This window comes from Molothrus ater, chromosome 4 (genome assembly GCF_012460135.2).
Source record: "Molothrus ater isolate BHLD 08-10-18 breed brown headed cowbird chromosome 4, BPBGC_Mater_1.1, whole genome shotgun sequence".
Classification (NCBI taxonomy): Eukaryota; Metazoa; Chordata; class Aves; order Passeriformes; family Icteridae; genus Molothrus; species Molothrus ater.
Window position 1 is genome coordinate 11,457,078 of NC_050481.2, and position 23,973 is coordinate 11,481,050.

Here is a 23,973-nt window from a genome sequence, read left to right on the forward strand (position 1 = left end):
AAGGGACAGATGGCAAAAAGGGAAGCGGGGAAAGGGGGGGACACACACACAAAAGCCCCGCGGTGACAGATCTGGGAAAACTGGACAAAGTGCACATCGGCGAGAGAGAAAGAGAGACGGAAAGTTTGGTTTGGCAGGTGCCGTTCCCACAGCCCGCCCTGCCCTGGGAAGCGGGCAGATGCCGCTGTCGCCGCCGCCGCCCCGGGGGAGCCCCGGCAGCGCCGCGCCGGGCTAGAGGCAGCGGCGGGGCAGCGGCGGCGGCGGCCCCGGGGCGAAGCGGCCGGGCCAGTGCTCGGGATCCGAGGCGGAGCCCGCGGGGCTGGCGGGCGATAAAGTGCAGGCGTACGGGGAGGCGGAGGGCGCAGGGCTGGCGGCGCCGCCGCTCCAGGAGGAGGCGGGCGAGGGGCTGCCCTCGGCTGGCACCGCCGCCGCCGCCGCCCCGTCGGGGCCGAGCCGCGCCGTCCCGGCCAGCCGCAGGGTCTCGGTGAGCGCCCAGATGTAGTTGTGGGCGAAGCGGAGCGTCTCGATCTTGGTGAGCTTGGCGTCCTCGGGGAAGGTGGGCAGCACGTCGCGGAGGGCGTCCAGCGCCGCGTTCAAGTTGTGCATCCGGTTGCGCTCGCGGTTGTTGGCCTTGAGCCGCCGGCTCCGCTTGATGCGCTGCGCCGTCTCCGCCGTGCGCGCCGCCCGCGGGGCGCCGCGGGACCGCCCCGGCCGCCTCTTCCCCTCCGCCCGCCGCAGCCCGCGGCCGCCCGGAGCCTCGACGGGCCGAGCCGGCGGCGCGGCGCGCAGCTCCTCCTCCTCCTCCTCCTCTTCCTCCTCCTCCTCGGCGCTGGACGGCAGTGAGGGCGAGGGGGCGGGCGAGCCCAGCCCCAGCAGCAGCAGCTCGTCCTCGGCGGGCGGCGCCAGGACCTCGGCCTTCACCAGCATCCTTGCGCGGCGGCTGGACGGGGCCGCGCCGGGCAGCAGCACCGGGAAGCAGCGGGCGCTCTCTCCTCGCCTCTCCGGCGGTGTGCGGTGTGACGGTTCGCCGGTCTCACGGAGCGGGGCGGGGGTCCTGAGGCTGGGGGCGGGGGGGGGGGCGGCAAAGCGCGGGGGACCGTGGGGGGGGAGCGGCGGGGGCGCGGCGCTGGCACGCGCCCCGGGGGCGGCGGGCGGGCGGGCGGGCGGCGGCGGGAGCGGCGCCCGGGGCCCGGTCAGGCTGCGTGTCTGGCACACGACCCTCCTTAACACCCCTTATATACCCCGCGGGGAACAATCAAACCTACCCCCGGGGTCCCCCTCGCCCTGCCCGCCCCGCCCGCGACTCTTGTCGGGGGGCGCCGCCGCCGCTCCCCCCCGCGCCCGCCCCATCGGCGGGGCCCCATTGGCGCCTCGCGCTCGGCTGGAGCGTGCCGCTAATTTATTAATGAATGGGCACGGGGCGGGGGGCGGGGGGGGGGCGCGAGGCGCCGGGCCGGCCAATCCCCGCGTCCCGCGCGCCACGCGCGCGCCCGGGGCCGGCAGGCTTCCCTTCCAGCCGCTCCTCGTTCGCGGGCCCGGCAAGGGAAAGGGAGGGATTGATGGAGAGGGGCTCCCCTTCAACCCCCCCCTCGTTCCCCGGGAGCGTTTCGCCTTCTGGGGACACTTAGTGTTGTGGTAAAGGTGCGTAGTTCCGTGCGTGGCTTGCTGGGGAGATGCTCCGGGCAAGCGGCTGCTCCGTTCGCATCAGGCCGAGCCCGAAGTGGGGGAGCGCCAGGCAGCTCAGTGCTGTCAAATATAATTCACAGGCTGGAGGAGACCTGGGAAAACCCCCAAACACCAACTTGTCAGTGCACCAGGAAAACCTTCATTCCTTTCACCCCTCTTCCCTCTTCCAGCCCTCTTTCAATGGCAGAGCCTGGTGTCATGCCTGTGGAGTCGGCAGGCTGGCTTTGCTCCACAAACCACCTTCCATATCCCAGGTTGCTCCAAGCCCTGTCCAGCCTGGCCTTGGACACTTCCAGGGATGGGGCATCCACAGCTTCTCTGGGCAAACTGTGCCAGGGCCTCCCCACTCTCACAGGGAAGGATTTCTCCCGAGATCCCATCTAACCCTGCCCTCTGTCAGTGTGAAGCTGTCCCTTCTTGCCTGTCACTCCAAGTCCTTGTCAAAGAAATGACAGTGAGAACATACAAAACTAAAACTCCAGAACACTCTCCTCTCCATATGGAAACACCGTCAGCAAGGCACTTGGGACGAGTTGGGCTTTGAAACAGAATTTTGTTTGCAACTGCTAGAAAAGTTCAAAATTTAAGAAAGTGCTGAAACCTGTGCAGAAGCCGTGCTCAGCACAGCACAAACTCACACCCAAAGCAGTCCCTCACTCTGGGTGTATGGTTTTTGGAAGCAATTGAGGCCGGGCAGGTGCCTCAGTCAGTATCTTTGTGACTCTGTGAAACATTCTAACACTCCTTCGCCTCCTTGTGCAAAACGAGAGGCTCACAGCTCCCCTCGGCATCCCAGGAGAGTGACGCTTTTAAAAGGACCTTATTTCTTTTTCTGCACTCTAAGGGGACAAAGCAGAGTACACTTGTGACAGGGCTAGCCCATCCCTCTGTGCCCACCCTGCTTGCCGAGATTTCCATGCTTCTATTGCTGGTGCAAAGCACCGGAGAGGTGAGGCACGCTTTGCGGTGCCTTTCTGGGGTTCAGTCCCATTCCTGCTGCCAGCCCCTGCTGTGCAGTGGCTTTTTCTGTAGGGCTGAGCACGAGGTGACCAAGGACAGGTCGGCTACCATATCCCCACAGCTCTGGATAGGCGCTTGTGTGGTCTGTGGGCAGAGCGAGGGCCGAGCTGCACGGCCGAGAGTGGTGGGGAGAGGAGGTGGTGGGGGGAGAGGGAGTGGGATCAGGAGCAGGAATGCTGCTGCCACTGCCCACCGCCTGAACTGTCCTCCAAGGGTCAAACTGTTCAACTTCAGCCCCTTTGCCAGACTCAATCCTACTTTAGGGGAACAAAAGCCCAAAGTAGGCAACGATCAAGAAATGGGAGCACAATGATTTAAGCTTATCACACAGCCTAGAAATAAAGGACGTTGAGCTCGTGTGGGGGAGAGGGGGAGACCTTCAGAAGGGCTTTGTTTGCTGTAAGAAGATTGAACTCTGAGGCGACCCGATAGCCCTAAAAGTTTAGAGTCTGTGTTGCTGAGAGACCTTTGGGCAGAGCCCATCCACACGTCGACCTCACAAGTTGAGAGCCAGCCTTAATGGCCAGCCTGCCTCAGGTGAACAGGGGCACGACATCTCGGGAAATGCAGGGACAAAGCTGTGGGGACAGGGTGGCCTGACCCCTCCCAGCTCTGCCTCCCTCATACCCTGCGGTGTACTGAGGGTTCGAGGTCCTAGGGCTGCCCACACACACCAGGGTGTCCTGATCCCTGTGGTGTCCAGCACCCACAAACCCTGAGAGTGTGGTGGTTCTGCTCTTAAATGGGGTGTGAGAATATGTCCCCACACAGCAGAGTACTGGAGTGCTCTGCGGAGGGAAGCAATCAAAATTGCTGGGGTATGTACCCCCCACATCCTGATCCAGGTCCTTGCCATACACGCTGCAGCAAGCAGTGCCACATGGAGGGACACGATGAGGAGCAGTCCCCCAACTCCCAAGCTGTATTAGCACATTTGGGGTTTGTTCTGGGATCAAGGCGAAGAGGGGTCCCCCCACAAGCGCTGTCCCGGCATCTTTCCCTGCTCCCCCCAGCCCGGCCCTCGTCGGGGGCCGATTGTTCCCAGCGGATTTGCATGGCAGGTGCAGGCCTGCGGAGCGATTTTGCAGTGGTGGCCCCCCGCCCCACCAAGAGGGTTTGCCTCCCCCCCTTGTGAAAAAAGGCTGCCGGTGCCTTCCTTTCCCATGAAGAAGAGAAGAAGCTTGAGGATCGCGTGAACACGCTTCAGTTTTCTTATTCTTTTCTATAGATGTGGGGAAAAGAACAGCCAATTGTGTGAAAAACCCAGTGCCTGCAAAAAGGGACATTGGCCATCCAGGCGAAGGTGCGCGAGGGAGAGCACTAATCGCTGAACCAGGAGACAAATACGATTACCAGCTCCGAGCCTTGAGTCAGAAAGTCTCATAGACTTTAAGATGTTAATCCCCAACATAATCCTTCCTTTGGCGTGTAGGAATAGTGCAGCCACAAGAGTTGTTTTGTTATTTATATTGGCGTTTAATAAAACTCAGCCAGTGGTGAATGGGCTGCCCACTCTCCAATGGTAATTAATTCCCTATTTCAGTGACCCAATTGTGCTGGGATAGAGCAGTGGGACAGTCCCACTGCCCCAAACCGCCTTTGTGCAGCTACACGGCTCTCGTGCTTCAACAGCTATGGAAACTCATTCTTTTGATGTCATTCAATGAGTTTTCCTTGGGCATCTTCTAAACTTCAAGGACCCTTTTCTTTCTCGAACGCCTGAAAAGCAGGACTAGCTTGACCACCTCTGCAGAATTTAATGGTTTGGTGAAAGGGCCTTTTGGGGGGTGGGGAGGGGGGGGGATGATTTGTGTAAGGAAAGAGAGAAAGAAAATTTGGCAGCCTGGCTATCAAACAGGGGGATAGCCAAACCTGGGTGTGCCAAACTCACTCAGCTCCTAATTTATCCAGGTCTAAAACGCCACTTTTCCTTACTCAAAATACTCGGGGGCTTCTCTTAGTCAAGGCATTTTTAGATGGGATCTGCCAGTGAGCAATAACTGTGTTATGGAGCTGAGTAAAGACACAAATGGTGTTTCAAGAAGGAATTTCCATCCAGAAAAGGGAAAAGCACCTGGGTATTTTTGCCCAGAAGGGGAAGAATACCAGATACCTGTAACAGGTTATTGGTATAAGTGTGTCTGCAGGTTTATACTTCTCATCTGTGTGGTGAGGTGGCTGAAAGCAAACACGTGAAGAACATGGAGTTATCCTGCAGAGCTGCCCCAGTCCAGGCAGCCTCTTCTATGTCTTTATACACACTTCCAAAAAAAAAAAAAAACCCTTCGCAAGTCACAAACAATTCAGGATTCAACTAAGAAAACACAGAGTGAACCATATGGCCAGGGTGGCTCGAGTTGGCTGCATTTTCCCCCAGACAAAGAAGGGATTGAGAGTTGAAGGAAAGGAGAAAAAAACCCAACTTTCCGGCTGATGAAGCTGTTGTCTGGAGGCAATGATCCCAAATCTCAAGGCTTTATTCCAGGCTCCGACTGAGACGTGATATGTCATATGATTAGCATCTTTCATATTTACAAGAGTAGTGCAGGCTGCCAGTCTTTAGAGAAAGGCGAGAGAAAGAAGGGGCATATGCTGAAATGGATTTAGCATTTGAAAGAGAGAAAAGAGAGCGGATAAATACACTTAAACGAGGATTTAGTTTTACTCCCGTTGAGTTCTAATGGCTTGTTGATTGAGATTTTAGGGAGCCGGGACAGAGGTGTCAGCAGTATTTTAAAAGCGCCATTCAGCCCTCCCCCGGCGGAAGGAGCCGGCGCTGCCCCCTCAGGACGGAGCGGTGCTGCGGCCGTAGTGGCGGGCTGGCGGGAGGGGCGCATCACCGCCCGAGCGGGTCCCTCCGCTGGGCACGCGGCGCCATCTGGCGGCGGCGGAGGAACCCGCCGTAGCCCTAAGGGGACCGGGAAAACGGGGAAGCAGAACGGGAATTCCCGGTGAGTCGGGCACCACTGCAGCACTGCTCACAAACGCCGTCCAGCCCAGCCTCGAACACGTACAGGCACGGCACAGCTCCTCTGGGCAACCTGTGCCAGTGCCTCACTGGTACTCCCGTAGAAGAATTTATCCCCAATATCCCAACCCATTCCCCCTCGTCCTGTCACTTGCTGCCCTTGTGACAAGTCTCACCCCAGCTCTCTTGGAGCCCTCAGAGGCCCAGGATGGTGCTTAAGATGTTTGCAAAAGCTGCAGAAGGGGCCTCTTAATTGTTATAGCCAAGCTCTTCCAGGATGTCACCTACCTGCAAAAATGGGAGGTGACAGAATTGTTCTAAAATAGCACAGTGTTTTAAAAGAACAGAGAAATACCATTAACATCATGAACTACAATGTAAGCATAAAAAGATTTCATTTCTCAAGCAGAAAAAGTCACTCTATTTATGGTTAGCAACCAAATAAAGTCACTTTAATAATTTTATCTTATGACCAAAAGGTCAAACAGAAGCATCAGTGCACTGAGAGCCAAACAAAAATACCCCACATTAAATAAATACTAGATTACAAATTACCAGAGCTATTGCTATAGACAAGCAATTAAGATTTTGTTCATAAAATCAACACATATGTTATTTTTCCTTTTTCTTGCGCTGTTCTTCTTCCTCCCAGTTCTCCAAGTAAGACTTGAGAATGTCATTTAGCTGCTGCTCACACTGGCTTGCATGTTGTAAGCCATTTTCCCATCCTAGAAGCAGCAATAAACAGGGTGATTACATCTCTCTCTACAGCATCCATCACGGAATCAGCCCCTGGCAGTGCCAACATCTATTTCCCCAAGAGTATTGACTGGCTGTGATATTTCTGCTTGGAAAATGGCTCTGTGGAGTTCAGTCACCAAGATGCTTTATTTGATGTCAGCCAAGCAGGTAAAGTTGTAAACTGTAAATGTGCAACTTGCACATTCTTGCAATACATTAGATTTTGAGTGTAATATTAAACATTGGAGTTTATATGCAATGAATATAGTGGTTGCTCTAGTGTACACACCATATATTTTATATATTAATTTTATATATTATTATAAACATTGTAAGGTGTATTGTACATAGTCTAATTAAAGATAATGAGGTGCAGGTTTCAAATACCCCAGCAAAGCAGCTCTTACCTCTGCAGTGGTGAATTACTCTCCCCCACAGCCTGTTCCTGCTCAGACAGGGCAGACTCCCCACAATCAGCAGGTGCCTCTTGGCCCTTGTTAGTGCCACGTTCATCCTCCTCTCTGAGTCTATGAAACCCAAGTGCCTGGTCCTGACACAGGACAGCACAATGATCTCCCTCTCAGCACCTTGGAATGCATCCACCGTGGACACCTGCACAGGCTTGACCTCAAAAGCCTCAGAGTGAACCCCACTAAGCAAATTCTGGATCTGGGGGCAAAGAAACAGAGAAGGGGGTGAGTTTGGCTACTCAGAGTCCATTTAAGAGAAGGGCTTTATTGATTTTTGTTACTGATTTATGACACAAACCTTATACATTTGTGATTTATAAAGGGTAATCACGCCAATATCAGCTCCTTCTATTCCACTTGCAATCAGAGACTGGATGAGCTTGACTGTAAAATGAGCTTCTGCCATGTTGTAAAAGCTGTTGTCTCTTTCAATCTGGGAAGAGGGAAAAAAATTCCCAAATTAGCTCTCACCAAAAATGTAAAAAGGAATGGAATGGAGGGAAAATGACAATATTGACTGGTTACATAAGCAGTGCTGAGGAACTCACCTGCTCCATGCCATGGACGCTGTAAAAGCAGAGTGTTGGCAGCCACTCCAACAGAGGAGCCCTGTCCCCCTGGGAGATGCCATCGATGAGGTGCCCACTGTAGAAGAGCTCGTTGGCGATGGCACTGAGGGCAGGGTGACAGCGGTACTGTGTCCGGAGAACAATGGGTTCGTGTCCCTAAGGGATGAGGACACAGACATTAGGGCTGGGATGGAGCTGGGAGCAAGGGGGTAGTGGAACCTATCCCTGTCTGTGGTGGGGGTGACCTTGAGGTCCCTTCCAACCCAAACCATTCTGTGATTTTAAGATATTTTGTAGTGCTGAAACCCTGATACTCTGACACCTGGACCAGAATTCCCCATGTGACCTCAGGGGAGTTACAGTTCCACTCTCCACCTTTTCCAAAGCTGCATTCAGCAGCACCTACCATTAAGCAGAGTCGGTCAAAGAGGGTCTGCTCCAATCCCTGCTCATGAACACTCTCAGACCCTTGGATAGTTGGTGGCAGTTGCTTGGGGTCTCCAACAAGGATGAGCTTTTCGCACTGAAACCTAAATAAGAATGTGAAAAAAACAGTGTTCTAGAAAGGATGTTAAAGTGTTCATAACGAAAGTGTGTGCTTGTTTCTGTATCACACTGCTTCCCATCAGCCTCCCACCTCCACCCCAGTTTAATAACACCTAAGGACAGGCCTCAATTTGAAATCCCTCTTCTTACTGCTAGGGTGTTCCTGTGCTCACAAAGGTGTGGACTGTTGCACTGCTGGGAGCTGGTGCCCCTGCTGAGGCCCCTCAGGTACAGGAGGGCTGTACCTGGCGATGGGGAGCAGGGAGGCAGGCTCAGTCATCTGGCTGCACTCATCCAGCACCACCACAGGAAACCTGAGCGCCTTCAGGCAGGGGAAGGGGCAGGCAGCACACGTCACTCCAACCACCTTCACCTGCCAGCAGCGAGGAGAAAACAGGCAGGCAAAAAGTTAAAATCATTTCATAGTTCATCTCTGTGCAGCACCTAACTAGAGCAGGAGAATACAGCTAAATTTATTTCTAGCAACAGGACACTAAGCCATACCTGTGCAATCAAACCTAAAGTTCAGTTTGTATTTCAAAACCAGGAGTTTTGAATGATAAATTCCCAATTTCCATGTGCTCAGCCTTGTAGATAAGACACAGCAAATCCCTGCTTTCCCATCCCATCTCTTTGACTGTACCTGTTGCAGAATAGTTTTATTGGTCCCCAGTTTATGCTGCTCAATGCTCTTCCTGACATAGATTTTCTCAGCTGGAGTCAAATCTTCTTTCAACAGAGCAAGCAGCTCTTTCAGCTGCTCGTTTTCATTTCCTGAGCCTGCATGTAAACTTTAAAGAAGATTTTGTAACATACATTGCAGTAACTGAAAATAGCAGTGCTTGGAAAGATAACCACACTTTATTATAATGTATTAACCTACCCCAAATTGCTTCAGATCCCTCAAAGAGGTTTCTTACCTATGGGGAAGAATTGCTTTCGTGATTTTCCTTACACTTCCCACTCTTATAAAATCCTCAAATCCAAGCTCGAGCAGACTTGAAAGAAAAATAGATGATAAACATTACAGAAAGGGAAAGATGAAATCTTGAGAAAATTTTCAAAGTGGTTTCAAAAGACACATCAGAACACTCAGGAACACAAACTTCAGTGATTACTGAGATGAAGTACCTCAGTAATTCAACAAAATCAAAATAAATTACCTCATCATGATTTAATGCCTTGATGATTCCCCTCTCATAGTCTTCCATATGTATCTTCCCTTCCTTTTTCCTTCCAAACCATGCATTTATTTCATGCTAAATTTTCACAAATCTGATCCTCTCTGCTCCTCCTTCCCCTACTGGTACATCCCAAAGATCCCTGAGCAGTACTACTTTGTCCTGATGGATTTTAATAGCATATTTGATGAGAGCAGAGCCTAAAATAGTCTTCTGTAGATGTTTTATGTAGCTTTCACTCTTTTAACTGTGCAAAAGAGCTGAGGAACAAGTAAAGTCTGTGTGTGGCACTTTTTAGGGAAACAAATCAATCTTTTGGATGTGTTTTACAGAAAATACCAACACAATTACCACTAAAGTGTAAGCCATTCGTTTCCAAGTGCATTATTGGTTTTGGAAGAAGAACCATAAAAGCCTCAGCAACCCACCCCAGCAGGATCCTGTCCACAGCAACGTTGGTGGAAGAAGCAATGAGGAGTTTCCATGGAGTTGCCCTCAAACCTTCTGTAGCTTCACTGCTTTCAAAGAGCTGCACGAGGAACAAGATCACCACGGACAGCAAATAGCTCTTGCCAGCTCCAAAAACACCTGGGATTTTGGAAGAAAAAGCCCAAGTTACAAGTGAGAATTTCCTAGAAAGTTTGAATCAATTGCTTTAACTTCAGTTATGCTGTGATTCCTCTAAATTAATTGCATGGGCTTGCTTACACTTACAAAAACAATACATGGTTGTATTAATAAATAGCTAATACATGATAAAAGCTAATACGTGATAAAAAGTGGTTTTCATATGAAAAGAAAAAAGCTGAAGACAATAAATAATTCTGATTTTATGTATAGGCATTTCTAGGCAAAACCTCCTATGCTTCAGTGAAATCCTGGAAAAGGCAGAATGAAAATTTAATTCAATTTAAATTTAATTTAAAGGGGCAAAAGCTCTGTGCTGACAGAATGAATGTACTAATGTCACAGTCAGTATCAGAGGGGCTGATTCTGGCATTCCGTATTGATGGCATTTCCCATTAATCAACATTTGTGCAAAGCTACAACAGCAGCAAGTGTCACAATTCTTGGCTGTGTACCACGTATGATTGTGATGGGCAAGCTCTGATGTTCCTCCCCTCCTTTGGGCTTTTCACAGGTCATCATCTGAGCCACGTGAATCAGTGATGCTGCTTGGTCTGGGTTCAGGGAGAACCTCTGGATCATCTCTTCGGCCACTCCCATTGCCACTTGAGAGCTCACAGGGCCAGACATCATGGAGCACTTCACACTCATGGCAGGTGGAGTGAATTTCCTTTTGTTGACTCTTTTTGTAGCATTTTCAGAATCAAAATTCCTAGGAAAACAAAAAATACCCAGAAGCTGTGATATGATAGAATTTTTGTCTCCTGGTTCTGATATTCCTGCACTGGACTGCTCACAGTATCCCAGGACAATAACTCACATTTTCAGGAGATATGGGATCAGCGGTAATGTGGATGGATTGAAGTGCTCCTCCATGTTCCTTAAGGAGGCCAGCTCACCACTGGCATTACAAACCAGCAAGGCATGAACACACACTGCAAGGGCCACAGAAAAACAAAAGGAGAAAGGAGTTAATAGAGCAGAAATTGTTAAGAAATGAATTATAAAATGCCAAAAGAGTTATTAACTGATTTTATCTTCTCCATTTACAAAACAAAACAACCCCAAAGCTTTAACTTAATTCAACAGCAAAACCAAGAAACTTTTGCAGTCACAGGCTTAATACATGGCTTTTTATAAAAAAAATAAAATTTCCAGTGAGTTGTTTGAGGTTTCTGCATTTTGTTTTTCAAGAACAGTAAAAACAGATTCCTTTTACTTACACTCTCACAGTCAACTTGCATTGTATATCATATTACATAATTTACTACTTTCTTCATATTATTCCTTCCCCACCCATTTGCAATTTCCCAGCTACTTTGCAGTTTAACTGCCTTAATTAATGTATTCAAATTATATATTCAAACATACAAGGAAAAAAAATACTGTGAATTAAATCATGTGCAAGGTTTGAGAAATTCTCATATTCTCAGCAGCTCATCCTTCATTGCTGGCTGGATTTTTCCTTAGTTGTTTCCCACAGTTCTCAATGTTGCTGTAGAACTCACTGTTGGATCTCCAGTTGGAGGGACTGTAGCCTTTCAGTGGTAGCAATTCTATCTCATTGTTGGAGGATGGTCCAAAGAAAGCACTGCTTGCAATGAAAGTATCAATGGGATCAAAGTTCAGAGTCTTGGAAACAACCCAGATGTCATCTGTCAAAAACAATACAGAGTCCTCATCAGCTTCTCCCACTGCCACTTTTGAAATCTGATGTGTAAGATGTGCTCACCTTTGCTGTAGAGAGAAGAATGCTCCTTTCTGCTTAGCTTCAGGTATAATTTGGGTTTGGAGTCACCATCAAAGCTGGCAGGTGTATTCATAAATTTCTTGAACTTACTGTACCTCTGTGTTGGAATTTCAAAGGCTTTCCTGGGTAATAGATAAAAAAAAAGGTATGTAAACCATCAGCAAATTTTGGATTCAGCACCAAAAGGAAGAAACCTCCATTTATCTTGACTGCAAAATCTCCTCAATATCCAGCCACAATTAAATTGTTTCCTCTACAGTTAAACAGCACAGAATAGCCCTTGAGATGACTTCTGGCATTAAAATTAGAATCTTGAAGAGAATAAATCAAATTCTCCTACTGAGGATTAAATGAACAAAGTTCAAATGCAAAAGTTCTGACACTAGCAATTGATCACATTGCTGGTCAGCAGTTTTGATTCTTGCTAAAAACAAATAGCATTGCTATAAATATTTTTCCTTCGCTAATTTAGCTCTTGCATTTCTTTACAGAAAGAAATCTTTACTCTTTAAATATAGAGAATATGTGTTAAATCCTGCTGAAGTCCTGGGCTACTGGAATATTTATAAACCTTGAATTGGCACAGTATTTGAGGATACCTCACCAAAAGCTGGCATTCCTCATAAACAGCAATCTTTTGACTCCTGAGGTATGTCCCAATACTTTTTGTGTCATGGAGCACTGCACTGGGTCTGGATTTTGTCTGTGTGGGGTTCACATCTTCAATCCACTTGAAAAAGGAGCACTGCTCAGCTTTTGGGGCATCACAGGCATAGAACAAACGACCCTACAAGGGAAGGGAGGGGAAAAAAAAGGTCCATGAGCACCAAAACAAGCAAGAAAAAAAAGAGAAAGCAATGGATGCTTTCACCCCCAAAGTGTAAAAACCACAAGGAATAAATAGCACCTTGTTTTGACCTTCTTTTTTAACCATCACCAGCTTAGCAGGGTGCATGTGGTTGCAGAGTGGGGCACAGCTTCCTTGGCCCTGGCTTTGCCCATCTTTCACTGCAGTGTAAAATGATATATCCACCTTGGAGAGGGCATGGTGTAGCCTCTGTGCCAACTCAAACAGCATTATGTTCAATTGCTCTTGGTGGGGAAAGGACAACAACAGAATCATTAGCACACCCTTAAAATGCTTACACAGCTACACAACATCCAAACAAATGTATTTCCATTGGAAAATTTCCATCCCAAATCAAAATATTTCATCTGAGTCCTAAAAGAAACCACATGACCTGAAAAATCCACTTATTCCAGGGGAAAAAAAAAAAAGGCTTAGGTATCTTAAGACTGGAAAACAGCCCTGAGGTTACAGAGTTGAACAGTGTGTACTGTCTTTTTGGCTTGCCTCTGCAATTTTGGGTATAGACTAAATATATTTCAGTAGGAATATAAAAAAATGAAATGCACCCTGCTGTTTTAATAGGTAATGTTTAAAATGACAGCATTTCACAGAACAGAGACTTACCTGTCAGAGCAGCTTTAAAAACCTGCTTGTAGTGAGTGTGAGACTGAAACACAGCTGGAATGGAAATCTTTCTTTTAGGAAGATTGCTGTGTTTCACTTTATCCACAGGAGGAAAAGACAACTCAGGAATTGTTATGTCCTAAAAAGACCCAGGAAAATAAACCATTAAAAACTGTAAGACCTTGAATGAGAAAATTGCAGATTTGTAAAAAATACTAAAAAAATACTAAAAGATACTAAAAATTTTCCTAGAGCTTGGGCTGCCATTTAGGATGCACCGTGAGGGTAAAATTTGCTCCTTGCCAAACAGCTTGCATTTATAATAACACAGATAATATTTCCAAAGGCTTTAGAATAAATGTTATGTTGTTCAAAATCATGTTTTTCAGCACTAGGCATGGGGAAGGAGCACACAAACCCTATTTTCAACACCATTTTTTGCACAAAAATAAATGAATTATAAATGTCTTCACAAGCTTTTTAAGTCTGGTATATGGATTTTACATATCTATATATTTGTATTTAAACACACACAATGTGTATACCCATGTATATGTTAAATGTATTAGTTATTTCCTTTCTCTGCTTCACACAAATACTGTACTGGACAGTTTTATAGAGCCAAAAAAACTTGAAAAAAAAGAAAGAGTCAACATTTTCTTCAACTCTCAAAACCATTTGACAACTTAAAAACTTAACTTGTGGTTGGTGTGGTGCTTCAATGTGCCCAATTTGCTCCATCTGCCTACTGATCACAAACATGTGTGCTAAATTTTTAGGTGCTTATTCAGTGCCATAACTTGACTTTTACAGAACTAAAACTGAAGGAATTTATAATAATTTGAAGTCAGAGACTATGACTTGAAGCAAAAATAGGTGTTGATTAAAATGATGCTGATACCACAAATAAGAAAAACCCACAATTTGTTACCAATCAGAGATGTCAAAACAGTCCAGCAGCTTTTGTTTTATCTTCCTGCCATTGACATTCAGATTAAAAATCTAAATCTGGCACTGAATTACCTTTACAAAGGATTAGTCATGGCATGTGACTAATGTATTAAAAATATATTAAAAATGAAAAAAAATATATTAAAATAAAAATACATTAAAAATTAAAAAATACTTTTTTTGGTGTCACTATGCAATCCTACTGATAAAATCTGCAGGAAATGAGATAAATGCAGCCCCTTTGGCCAGAGCACTGTGTTGGTGTGGCAGTGACAGCCTGGTACACACCTGGCCCTCTCCTGTTCCGCCGTGGCAGCTCAGGTGACTCAACACCTTTTGTGTGGCCGCAGCCAGAGGTGCCTGCCGTAAGGGCAGGGAGAGCGCGTTCCCCGGTGACACCGGATCTGCCTGGCTGCTGTTTGCAGCCCCGGAGCGCTCCCCGGGCCAGCTCCCGGTCGGCAGCGGCGCTGCAGGGCTGGGAGCGCTCAGATCGATGGCTCTGCTCTCTCCTGGGTCACCCGGTGGCATTCCCAGCACGCTCCGGACACAGATGTCATCCTCCTCCTCCTCCCCTTCAGCACTGTTTTCAGGGATCAAATCGCTCTGAGCACTGCTTTGATACTTCAGCCACTTGCTTTGTCTGGCTTGGGCAGTCACATCAGGGAGCACTGGTGGCACAGATCCCCATTGTCCATCTTCCGCGTACTCCCCAAACACAGAGGTGTCAGAATTCCTGTCCTGGGGGCCAGGAGCACTCCTGGGAAATGCCACTGACTGGCTGCACAGGTTGCCTCCTGAAGAGCCCAAAGATTGCTGGAAATCCTCATTCTCAGAGGGGTAAAACATGGCAGGAATCTCGTGGGTGGCAGGAACAGTGACAAAGGGAGCTCGTGTTTTCATTGTGGGCTTCAGTGCTGGCAGGCTGAATTCCTGTGCATGGCTGGATTTCTCCTGGGCTGTGGGGAAAATACAGCTTACAAGCAACCTGGAGCACCCAGGGATGGTGTGGGAATATACAAAATTAGAGAGTTTTGGGGAAAGCTGCAAAAGGTAGGCCTCAGATACAGCAGAAATGTAAGTAGAACTAAAGCAGCAGCCATGAGATAAGTCAGCAGAAAAATCATTTAAACTGTAGAAAAAGCAAGGGCAAATAGAACAATGGCCTGTATATTAACACTTGTCTGAATAGCTCTCTAAGCTACAGAAAGTTCATCTAGCAAGATATTAGGAAGGTTAAAGCTTAATAATGGAGCTCTGTGTGTTGTGTTTTAAAAGGCTTAAAAGTAGGTATTGTATTCGAAATAAGCAAGCATTGTTTTAACCAAAGGTACGTGTGCTTATGGTGATTGGATAGAACTACTGTCAATGTGCTTTTGCTTTGTGTGATTGGTCAAGAAGCTTATAAAGTAAGTTGTAACATGAAGTTTTTTGGCCTGCTGCCTGGGATGTGAGTTGCTGGCATCTTCCCATTGTCATAACCATGTAATGAGAGTGATGCTGAAAAATAAACAGCTCGAGGCACTTTCCACAGCAGCCCTGTCTTGTTCGTGTCTGTAAATAGCCCCCCTTGCCAGCATCAGATGGCACTTCAAGTACCAATGGTACCAAAAGTAAGGAATTCTAGATTCTTCCTTCTACACCCTGCCTTCTAGCTGGGAAGCTCTCTGGATTGCTCCTGTGCAGTATTACACCAGTATTACACTAAATTATGGACTTCGTGTGATTCTTTTAATTAGTTTGATTTTTTAAATTTCTTTGAAAATAATTTTTTAAAAATTTCTTTGAAATCCCCATATTCAGAACATATTATGTAGCCACTCTGCTTGTATAAAAGACCTACTATTAAATTAAACATGGTTGTATTTTGGAGGTCATTAATCTGATGTCACTGACATCTGCCAACTAGAAAAAAACCCATTTTAACATTTGATTTTTTTCCAAAAGATAACCCACAACCTATGAATTAACATTGAACAACACAGATAAATAAGCTCTCGCTACCAAAAAGCATCCTTTTGGTTACATTAATTATCATTAGTGACAGTTATAGAGAGGTGTCAAATGGGAGATGGTCAGAGGACAGCTGAATACGGAAGAAAACTCAAAGCAGGTAAATAAAAACATAGGGATCATTTAGAAGCTTAGCTTACAGCCTTCTTGCCCCCAAACTAGAAGCTGATTTTTCTTATTAAACTAAATCTACTGAAGTCTCCTTCAGGAGACTATAATTGGCAGAGTAACTGTCTGTGATGGCCCAACTCACTGTGCTTCAAGAACCCTCAGAGATTTTCAGCTAAAACACTGTGAGGTGCCAGTATAAACCTGTAAATTCTTACTGAAGAAGAAATCTGGGAGTTGTGGTTTACTGGGTAAGATCCCACGTGTCAGGGGCTCCTGGATGTCTCCAACAGGCTCCTCATTTCCCCAAGGTGGAGAAATTGCACCGTCTGGATCAAGTGGGGAAGTGAGTTCTGGTGAAATCTACAGGTGAAGAATTAACATGGCAGGATAATTAACATGACTGAAAAAAACCTGGTTACAGCTCTTTCATCACCATTCTCTCTCTCAGCATTCTAAACAATGAAATATCTCTCAGAGTTGAGATAAAAGAGCTCCAAAAATAAAAATTGCCACGAAAACACAGGAAATAAAGCCAAAAATGTTTGCAAGAGCCAGTCAATCCCCACCTTGCCAGGCTCCCAGGCAGTCCACTGTGTTTGTCTCAGGTCAGAGGGTAGGTGTGACACTGTCCATGGTGGCACTTCAGGATGCACATCCAGTGCCAGTGCTAGGAAAAACAGAAAAGTGCTGAAGTAATGCAGAAATTCTGAGGCCAATCATTGCCCTTCTCCTTTTACTTTCCCTTACAGGATTGATTTATTCCTGGCTCTTGAATAACATCAGGCTTCACTTGAAAATTCCCTTCTCTTACAATGTCAACATCATCCTTATGAAGGCTCCTGGAACCTGGAGACTTTATTAAAAAAAAAAAAAAAAAAGCATAAGCAAAAACTTGGTAGAAATTAAACTGCTTATCTTCTTTTTTTTTCAAAGTGCAACTGATCAAAGGAGCAGAAAAAACAAAGTGATTATGAAGTTCAATGACAAAGGTAAGTAAAAATAATTGGTTTTTATTTGATTGTAGCAGTTTAAAAATGAACTATTTTCTATCCTAAATTGACAAGATACTTTCTTGCACTAAGGCTAGTATGGATAACTGAACAAAAAAAAAGTTTTACCTGTCTCAAGTCATAAAGGTCATAATGCCTTGAAAAGAGGGGTGAGAAAAATGTCTCAGCTGCAAAGTCCGTGTTGTCTGGGTGCTGCTGCCATCTGTGCTGGGAGCATGGAGCTCTCAGCATCACCTCACTAGCTGCTGATCCTTTCACTTGGTAACCTTGGAAGGCAACAGGCTGTACAATGCATGGAATTATCATTGACAGCAAGGAAAAACTGCTCTGCAACTAGCTACAGTCAGTACAGGTTCTTGTTACACATACAACAAAAATAACCTGTTGACTCTGCAGAAGAGAAACAAAAAAAATCTGGTTTTTTTTTTCCTTGTAATTTGAGTTTTCAACTCTCCCTGAAAAATAACAAATTTTATTACTAAAATTTTATTAGGACTTAGTGCAATATATTACAATTGGCAAAGCACTGAACTGAAATTTAGGAAACACTGTTAATTATACTTGAGTTCCACAGCAATGGTACCTTTGATTGCCAGTCAGATGGCCCAGGGTCCCTTTGGGCTGCTGCTATTGGTACAATATATGCATCTGTCTTCTGTAATAAACTGTCCACACAGTTGGGCTGCACAGGAAAGCACCAAAAACTAATTAGTCTAACAATTTAGTAACCATTTAAAGTGAAAATTTAGGCTAAGAAATTTCTTGTATTTATACAAAGGAAGCCTTTTCAGTTACAGCTTTTTTATTTGGAAGCCATCCATGACAGGATAAGAAACTATGTTTGTTTTTCAAACAGAACAGGAAAAAGAAGATTTCTAAAACTTTTCTTTAAGCTTTAGATTGATTGAAAAAGAAAGAAGGCTGTTAACATCATTGGATAAAAATCAATGTGAATTACCAAACACGAACAGTTTTACCAGTGTATTTCAACCCAAATGCTAAAATTCCAAGGAAAGCCATGTATTTAAAAAGCTAGTGGGGGAAAAAAAAGGTGGTAAAAGATGGGGTAGGGAAGGAGAATTACCAGACATATTGATGGAATATTAAATATGACTAAATACTACACTTTTCATTAAGTTCCTTATCATACATGAGGCCTCCTGAATATTGTCATCATGACATCTTCTATTGGTTACCAGCTTCATAAACAATGCCTCTAAGCAATTTATAGCTCAACTTCCATAGTTTCTAACCCAAGAATTTTATTCCAGAAGCCAGGTGGAAAATGAATTTATCTTGTACAGATAAATATATGTAGTCAAAAATTGGTTACCATCAGGGCAGGAGAATCAAAGTATGAACAGGAAGATGCCTGTAAACTTTCTGAGTAAGGCATTTCTGTAAACTCTTTTATAGCTACAAGAGATGGAAAAGCACAGTGAGTTACAGTCAATAGTCTGGGGTTTTTTACATGAAAACATCTGAGTATTTACAGGTTTGCAAACCTTACCGATGCAACCCATGCACAGTTAGGATTTAACTGAATGAGAGCAAACAGACTTGGAGCTCACAATATTGCTTTAAACAGTACAAATTGCACGAGGAAACCTACATAACACAGCACTCTAAAAGTATTTCTAAATGAGGAGAAATGAGAGAAATCAAACAGGTACAGACATACAGAATGCGGTCTGAAATAGAAGCTGACCTAACCTTGATCCTTCTCAAGGGGTTCAAGTGTCTCCCTAGGAGTGTCTGTTTCACAGAACATGCTGGTGTTTTCCTCCATCCTTTGCAAGCTCTCTAATGCTGTGCTATGCTGTGTCAGAGCTCTCAGAAGAGCAATATCATTCACCAAATCAGGGAATCCTGAGCAATTCTCAGCCACTGCTGTGCATTTCAGGCAATCCACCCCTACTGTCTCTCCTTGGCAGGCTTCAGGAGAAGCAGTTCTGCTCTCTGCATTTTCCAGCACAGTTCCTCCTACTGCTGTTTTCTCTGGAGTTAAACAACCTCCTCCTAAAGGATCTGATTTCTGTGACAAGGCCAGCAGAGGGCTGCCTGGTTTCATGTCACCACTCCTAGTAGCCCAGAAGTGCTCTGAGCCAACATCTGGGGATTCCATACATCCAAGCTGTGTAACTCCTTCCTCAGTCTTTTGGTCCAAGGCAGAAATTATTCTGCTGGGAGAAATACCTGTGAGACTTCCAGTGGCTTCAGACAGCCTGGTTTCATGGTGACATTCATTAACACTGGTGTCCCCAGGCAGGAGATCAGAGTGCTGCTTTTTTACCCAGGATGTGCCATTGATGGTGAGTGCTGCACAGCCGTCCAGATCCTCCTCTTGCTTTGAGCCTTCAAAACTTGACTGACTCTCACTGATCTCTTTTATGTTGTGTCCATCCCCTAGAAGTTCCACTTGGGTTCTGGTCTGGTTTGCAGCATCTTCTGCAGCTCTCCTGGCATCACCATCACAAAGCTGGGGTGGTGGACCCCCCTCTCCATCAGATTTGGAACATGTGACTTCATTTTTGCTTTGTGTCTCTACATCACAGCAAGAATGAGGCTTCAAATGAGGGCTCAAGGCAGCACCTTGTGCTACATCACCTCCCTGGAAGCTGCCTGGGCTCCATGAAGGTGTGTCTCCCTCAGAGAGTCCCTTCCCTTCTCTCTCACACACATCTTCATTGTCCATGTCATTAAAATCAAAAGCCTCCATTAGGTTAAAGCTAACCTCCATCAGTTCCCCATCAGGATTACAGCCTGTGCCCTGCAAACTGAACTCCTCCTTCCCAATTCCAGCTTCAGCCAATGTCACATCCCCAGAGAGCTCCGGGTCATTAGACAGTCCCTCTGAATTTTGCCTTGGATGAAGCTCACTCTGCATCTTCACAGAGCAATTCTCCCTAAGCCTGTCAGTCCCTGAATGCTCCCTGTATCCAAAGGGATGGCTTTCAAAGGTGGTTGGACTTGCTGAAGGTGAAATGTCACCTGAGGATGGGTCAAACTGACTGTCACTCATTCTGCTTACAGTGGACTCAGGTAGGAAGTAACTACTTGTGTTGCAGTCACCTTGTAAATTTTGACTTAAATTATTTACCTTTTTGTCTTGTCTGTGTCCTGAGACTTCTTCTCCACAAGACTGTTCAGCTGAATTTGGAAGTGCTAGAACATTCCAGTCCTTTCTATCATTTACATTTCCCTGCACAAAAGGCAGGTGCTGGGTATCTGGAACGAGTCCTTTGGCAGGGTCACCTGAAAGAGCAGGCAGGACAGGGCTTTTTCTGTCACATAAACCTGCATTTTGTGCTGCCTGAACCCTGGAAAGGCAGCCTGTGGCTCCAGATGTTTGCTCTCTGTGGTGTCCTTGTGCTGGTTTGGACTTGAGCAAAGCAATGATCTGTGCTGCGCTCCTGATGTGGTGGGACACCGCCCCAGCACCAGTGTGCCCAGTGAGGAGAGGAGATTCCTGCTTCCCAACCAACTGATGGAAGTTCTGCCTCTCTGTCCCCTCCCAGCTGTCACTGAAGGGAGCAGAAAGCAGGGAGGACACAGACATTTGTTCTCTGCCATTGTCCCTGCACACCTCTTCCTGACTGCTTGTAGAGGGATTTGTTCCTGCATCCTTCCTGCAAACCGTGGAAAACAACGGAGAGCTGACATAAAACTGGGATGGAAAACTCCCTTGGCACCCCTTAGATGAGGGCAACACTGCTGCTTTTCCTTCATCTTCCACAGCTGGTGTTTTCTTCTCAACTTGGCGTGGCCCTCGGAACCCCTGGGAGAGAAATCAGCAGTTAATCCACGTTTTGTAATCAGATGCTGAAAATGGGGCACACTGCATTCTGATCAAATGGCCTGGGAATATATTCTGATCAAATCCATGAGCATTCCACAGGTGCACAGAAACAGCCTTAAGCCCTTGTGATTTTTACTGTAGGCAACATAAATCCTGCTAAACCAAATCTCCTAAATGTGGAAAAAACACATTCTGGATTACAGCTCAAAAAAAAAAGGAAAAAAAAAATAAAGGAAGAAGGGAAGGGAAGGAAGAAGGGAAAAAAAAAAAAGAAAAAGAAAAAATATAAAGAAAAGTAAAGGCAGGAAGAAATTCTGTATATATTTCCCATTCCCTTGTGTTTTACACTGCATAGAAACATGAGACATAAAATTTGGAACAAAAACTCACCGTAAACTTCCTTTTCAAGCCAACAGGGAGATGTCTTGGGGGTAGAAGAGCAGGTTTGAAACCATTTCTGTCCACTGCTGGAGTTTCTGCTTGTTTTGGCTGCTCTTCAGAGGGCTTTTCACTCACTTTAGCTGCTTCAACTGTGATCAAATATCGCTCACTTTCCAAATCATCTCCAGGAGTCACCTGGAAAAGGGAGAGCAACAGTGTATACATAATAATGCAAGAAACAATATTATATAGTTTTATTTTTAAAAACATACAGTCTTTTAGGTACTTGGATGTAAAAAATTCGGCTGCTTACACCTACTATATCACAGATGCCAGACAATACTTTTATTTATACATATATTGTAAATAGCAGTAGCACTTAGCCTCAATGATTATTTCATTTATCACTGTAATACACTGCTTTTACCACAGAGGAAGAAAAATTCCATGAAAGCTTCTGGACAAAGAGCAAGATCTATTAATTAATAGAAGCTGTTTTCGCTCTTCATTATTTGCACTGTAGCAGAGTTCCATATCAGCAACTAGAAAAAATACTCTTTTGGCTACCAAACAAGTGTTTGAAATGCTGCCTGAAAGACCAACTACAACCAGATATAAAAACAACTCTGAACAAAAGATACCTGAGATTTTATAAAAATACTCTCCAGACATTGTCCTTTATCATCAAACAAGGTAGCCTGGAAAATAAAAAAAAAATATTTTAAATAACCACAAATTTATTTCACAAATCAACTAGACTGCCACTGGCAGTAGCAGATATTAAATCCAACAGTGTTAAATCTGAATTTTCACCTGATTTCTGCCAGTTCTAACCCTCAGAATTCCATCTTGCCATGTTTTCGATTTTTTCATCTTTTGGTGAGTGTATAACACCTGTTTTAAATATGTAAAACATTGAAAAAACAAGAAGTAAGAAAATGTTCAAGTATTTCAGCAGCTACAGTCTTTAAACGTAATTGCACAGTGTTAAAAATCACTCACAGTAAATTCTTGAGAAGCCATTGCTTTGGCAACACAGACATCCAACAGGTTATCTCACAAATATCCACATCTTCCCACAGCCAGAGAGACAGGGAAATGGTCAGGACACACCAGAGCTGTGAAGGAAAAGTGTGGACAAAAAAATTCATATTTTTTCTCCTCAAAAAGAAAAGATAACTAGATGCAAGACAGTATCAAACCCGTGGAGTAGAGCTGCTGTGAGCATTTTAAAAAGAAACCTCAAAAACAACCTAACAGACTGCTGTTAAGAAAGAAAAAAAAAATCTTTTTAATAGATGTCAAGATATTTTCCAGCTTTTAGACATGTTCATTCATTTAAATGACTGGCTGGCATCTCTGAATAATTCAGAATTACTTGAAATAAAATTCCAAAAGTTTATTTGCAGAAAAAAACCCAGATCCAAAATAGCAGAGAAGCTGTTAGCAGAATGATTTTGTCCCAGGTGTGAAGTTGCTCATGCATGTTTAACTCATGCAAAAAATAACTGACTTCCCGTGGAGCCAAACCTCTTTGCATATTTGAAGTTAGACTGTGAGATATTTTAAAATAAATTTTTATATTTATTTTTAACCTATAAATATTTAGAATTAATATTTACATATACTATACATAATATTTAGATGCAATTCTGATTTAATATTTTAATATAAATATATTATGTTTAATATTGATATATCAACATATAACATGATATATATAGTTTGGATGGGTGAGAAGCAGTTTATATGACGGACAGGTGAAAGATTCGCGCTGTTTCTTATGGTTGCCACCTCCTTGGGTGCTTCGCAAGGTGGAAATCCTTGGACCCGGTATGAGGACAGAGTTATTCCCTGAGTTCTCAGAGCAGCCGGACGGACGCGAGCCCTTGGGGAGCTCCCGGGGAACGAACGCCGCAGGCAGCGGGACCCGCCGCTGTCACCGGCGCTGCCTCCACACAGCCAAAGGGACGCACTCCACACCATCCTCCCAGCGGCATGCCCCGAGAGACCGCAGCCCACCACCCCTCCCGGTGTGCCGGGCGGCTGCCCCGCTCCTACCCAGCGGTTCCGGGACGGGCTCCGGCACGGGCACCGGGAGCGGGTCGGGGATGGCGGCGCCAGCACTGCCGCCTTTACGAACTTCCCGCCGCCGCGCCCGCGTGACGTCACGACGCCCGCGCCGCCCCGCCGGGAGGAAGTCACGTGCGCCCAGATCCCGGCGCGCCCCCGACGCCGCTGCGCACGCGCGGGCGCCGCCGCGGGGCTTTTTTTTTATTATTATTTTTTTTTTCCCTTGGAAAGCCGAGGAGCGGGCAGCGCGTCTCGCGCCGTGAGCGGCGGGGACGGAGGCAGAGCCGGAGCCGCGGACGGGCCGGGCGGAGCCGAGCCGGTGTGGCGGCGGCAGCAGCAGCAGCAGCAGCAGCAGGTCAGCGGCCGGGGAGGGGCTGTGGGTTGGCCGGGTGCAGCGGTGGCGGCGCAGACAGGGGGCGCTGTGGGTCCCTCAGCGCCGTTCCCGCCGCCCGCCCGCGCGCGGAGCTCCCCCCCACCCCCCTCACGCCCCCGCGCGCTCCCCTCAGGGCCGGGGCGGGGCGGGCGTGTCGGGCCCCTCAGGACACCGCAATGGAACCCTGAGCCGTGCTGTGCCCGCCCCCCGGCATCCTCCTCTCCCGGTGCCCG

General features: G+C 46.2%; 3 protein-coding genes across 4 annotated transcripts in view; 1 reads left to right on the forward strand and 2 right to left on the reverse strand.

Annotated features, from left to right (window-relative positions):
* Window positions 1-231: 231 nt before the first annotated feature.
* On the reverse strand, window positions 232-1,017 carry NEUROG2 (neurogenin 2). Its single transcript, XM_036381913.1, has one exon. The coding sequence runs from the start codon at window positions 925-927 to the stop codon at window positions 232-234; it is 696 nt and encodes a 231-aa protein (XP_036237806.1). The 5' UTR covers window positions 928-1,017.
* A 4,977-nt stretch (window positions 1,018-5,994) lies between these two features.
* ZGRF1 (zinc finger GRF-type containing 1) lies at window positions 5,995-22,358 on the reverse strand. The gene is made up of 27 exons (XM_036381916.2): window positions 22,297-22,358; window positions 22,108-22,188; window positions 21,936-21,992; window positions 21,304-21,489; window positions 18,828-20,892; window positions 18,448-18,530; window positions 17,698-17,796; window positions 16,852-16,957; window positions 16,671-16,771; window positions 16,320-16,464; window positions 14,272-14,939; window positions 13,033-13,171; window positions 12,466-12,650; window positions 12,158-12,345; window positions 11,541-11,680; window positions 11,317-11,463; window positions 10,629-10,743; window positions 10,264-10,520; window positions 9,610-9,769; window positions 8,921-8,998; window positions 8,644-8,791; window positions 8,246-8,373; window positions 7,861-7,984; window positions 7,434-7,610; window positions 7,184-7,318; window positions 6,823-7,084; window positions 5,995-6,402 (listed from the first exon to the last, which is right to left on the reverse strand). Exons 1-27 carry the CDS (start codon window positions 22,315-22,317, stop codon window positions 6,287-6,289), a joined length of 6,111 nt encoding a protein of 2,036 aa, XP_036237809.1. The 5' UTR covers window positions 22,318-22,358; the 3' UTR covers window positions 5,995-6,286.
* The window catches only part of LARP7 (La ribonucleoprotein 7, transcriptional regulator), a 28,751-nt gene continuing 21,849 nt past the window's right edge, over window positions 17,072-23,973 (forward strand). Inside the window, exon 1 of one of the 2 annotated variants that reach the window (XM_036381904.2) lies at window positions 17,072-17,093. The gene's annotated coding sequence lies outside the window, so the exon portion shown is untranslated. Of the gene's footprint in view, window positions 17,094-23,543; window positions 23,723-23,973 lie in introns of those variants that run through there. The other variant, XM_036381903.2, reaches the window with a different exon arrangement.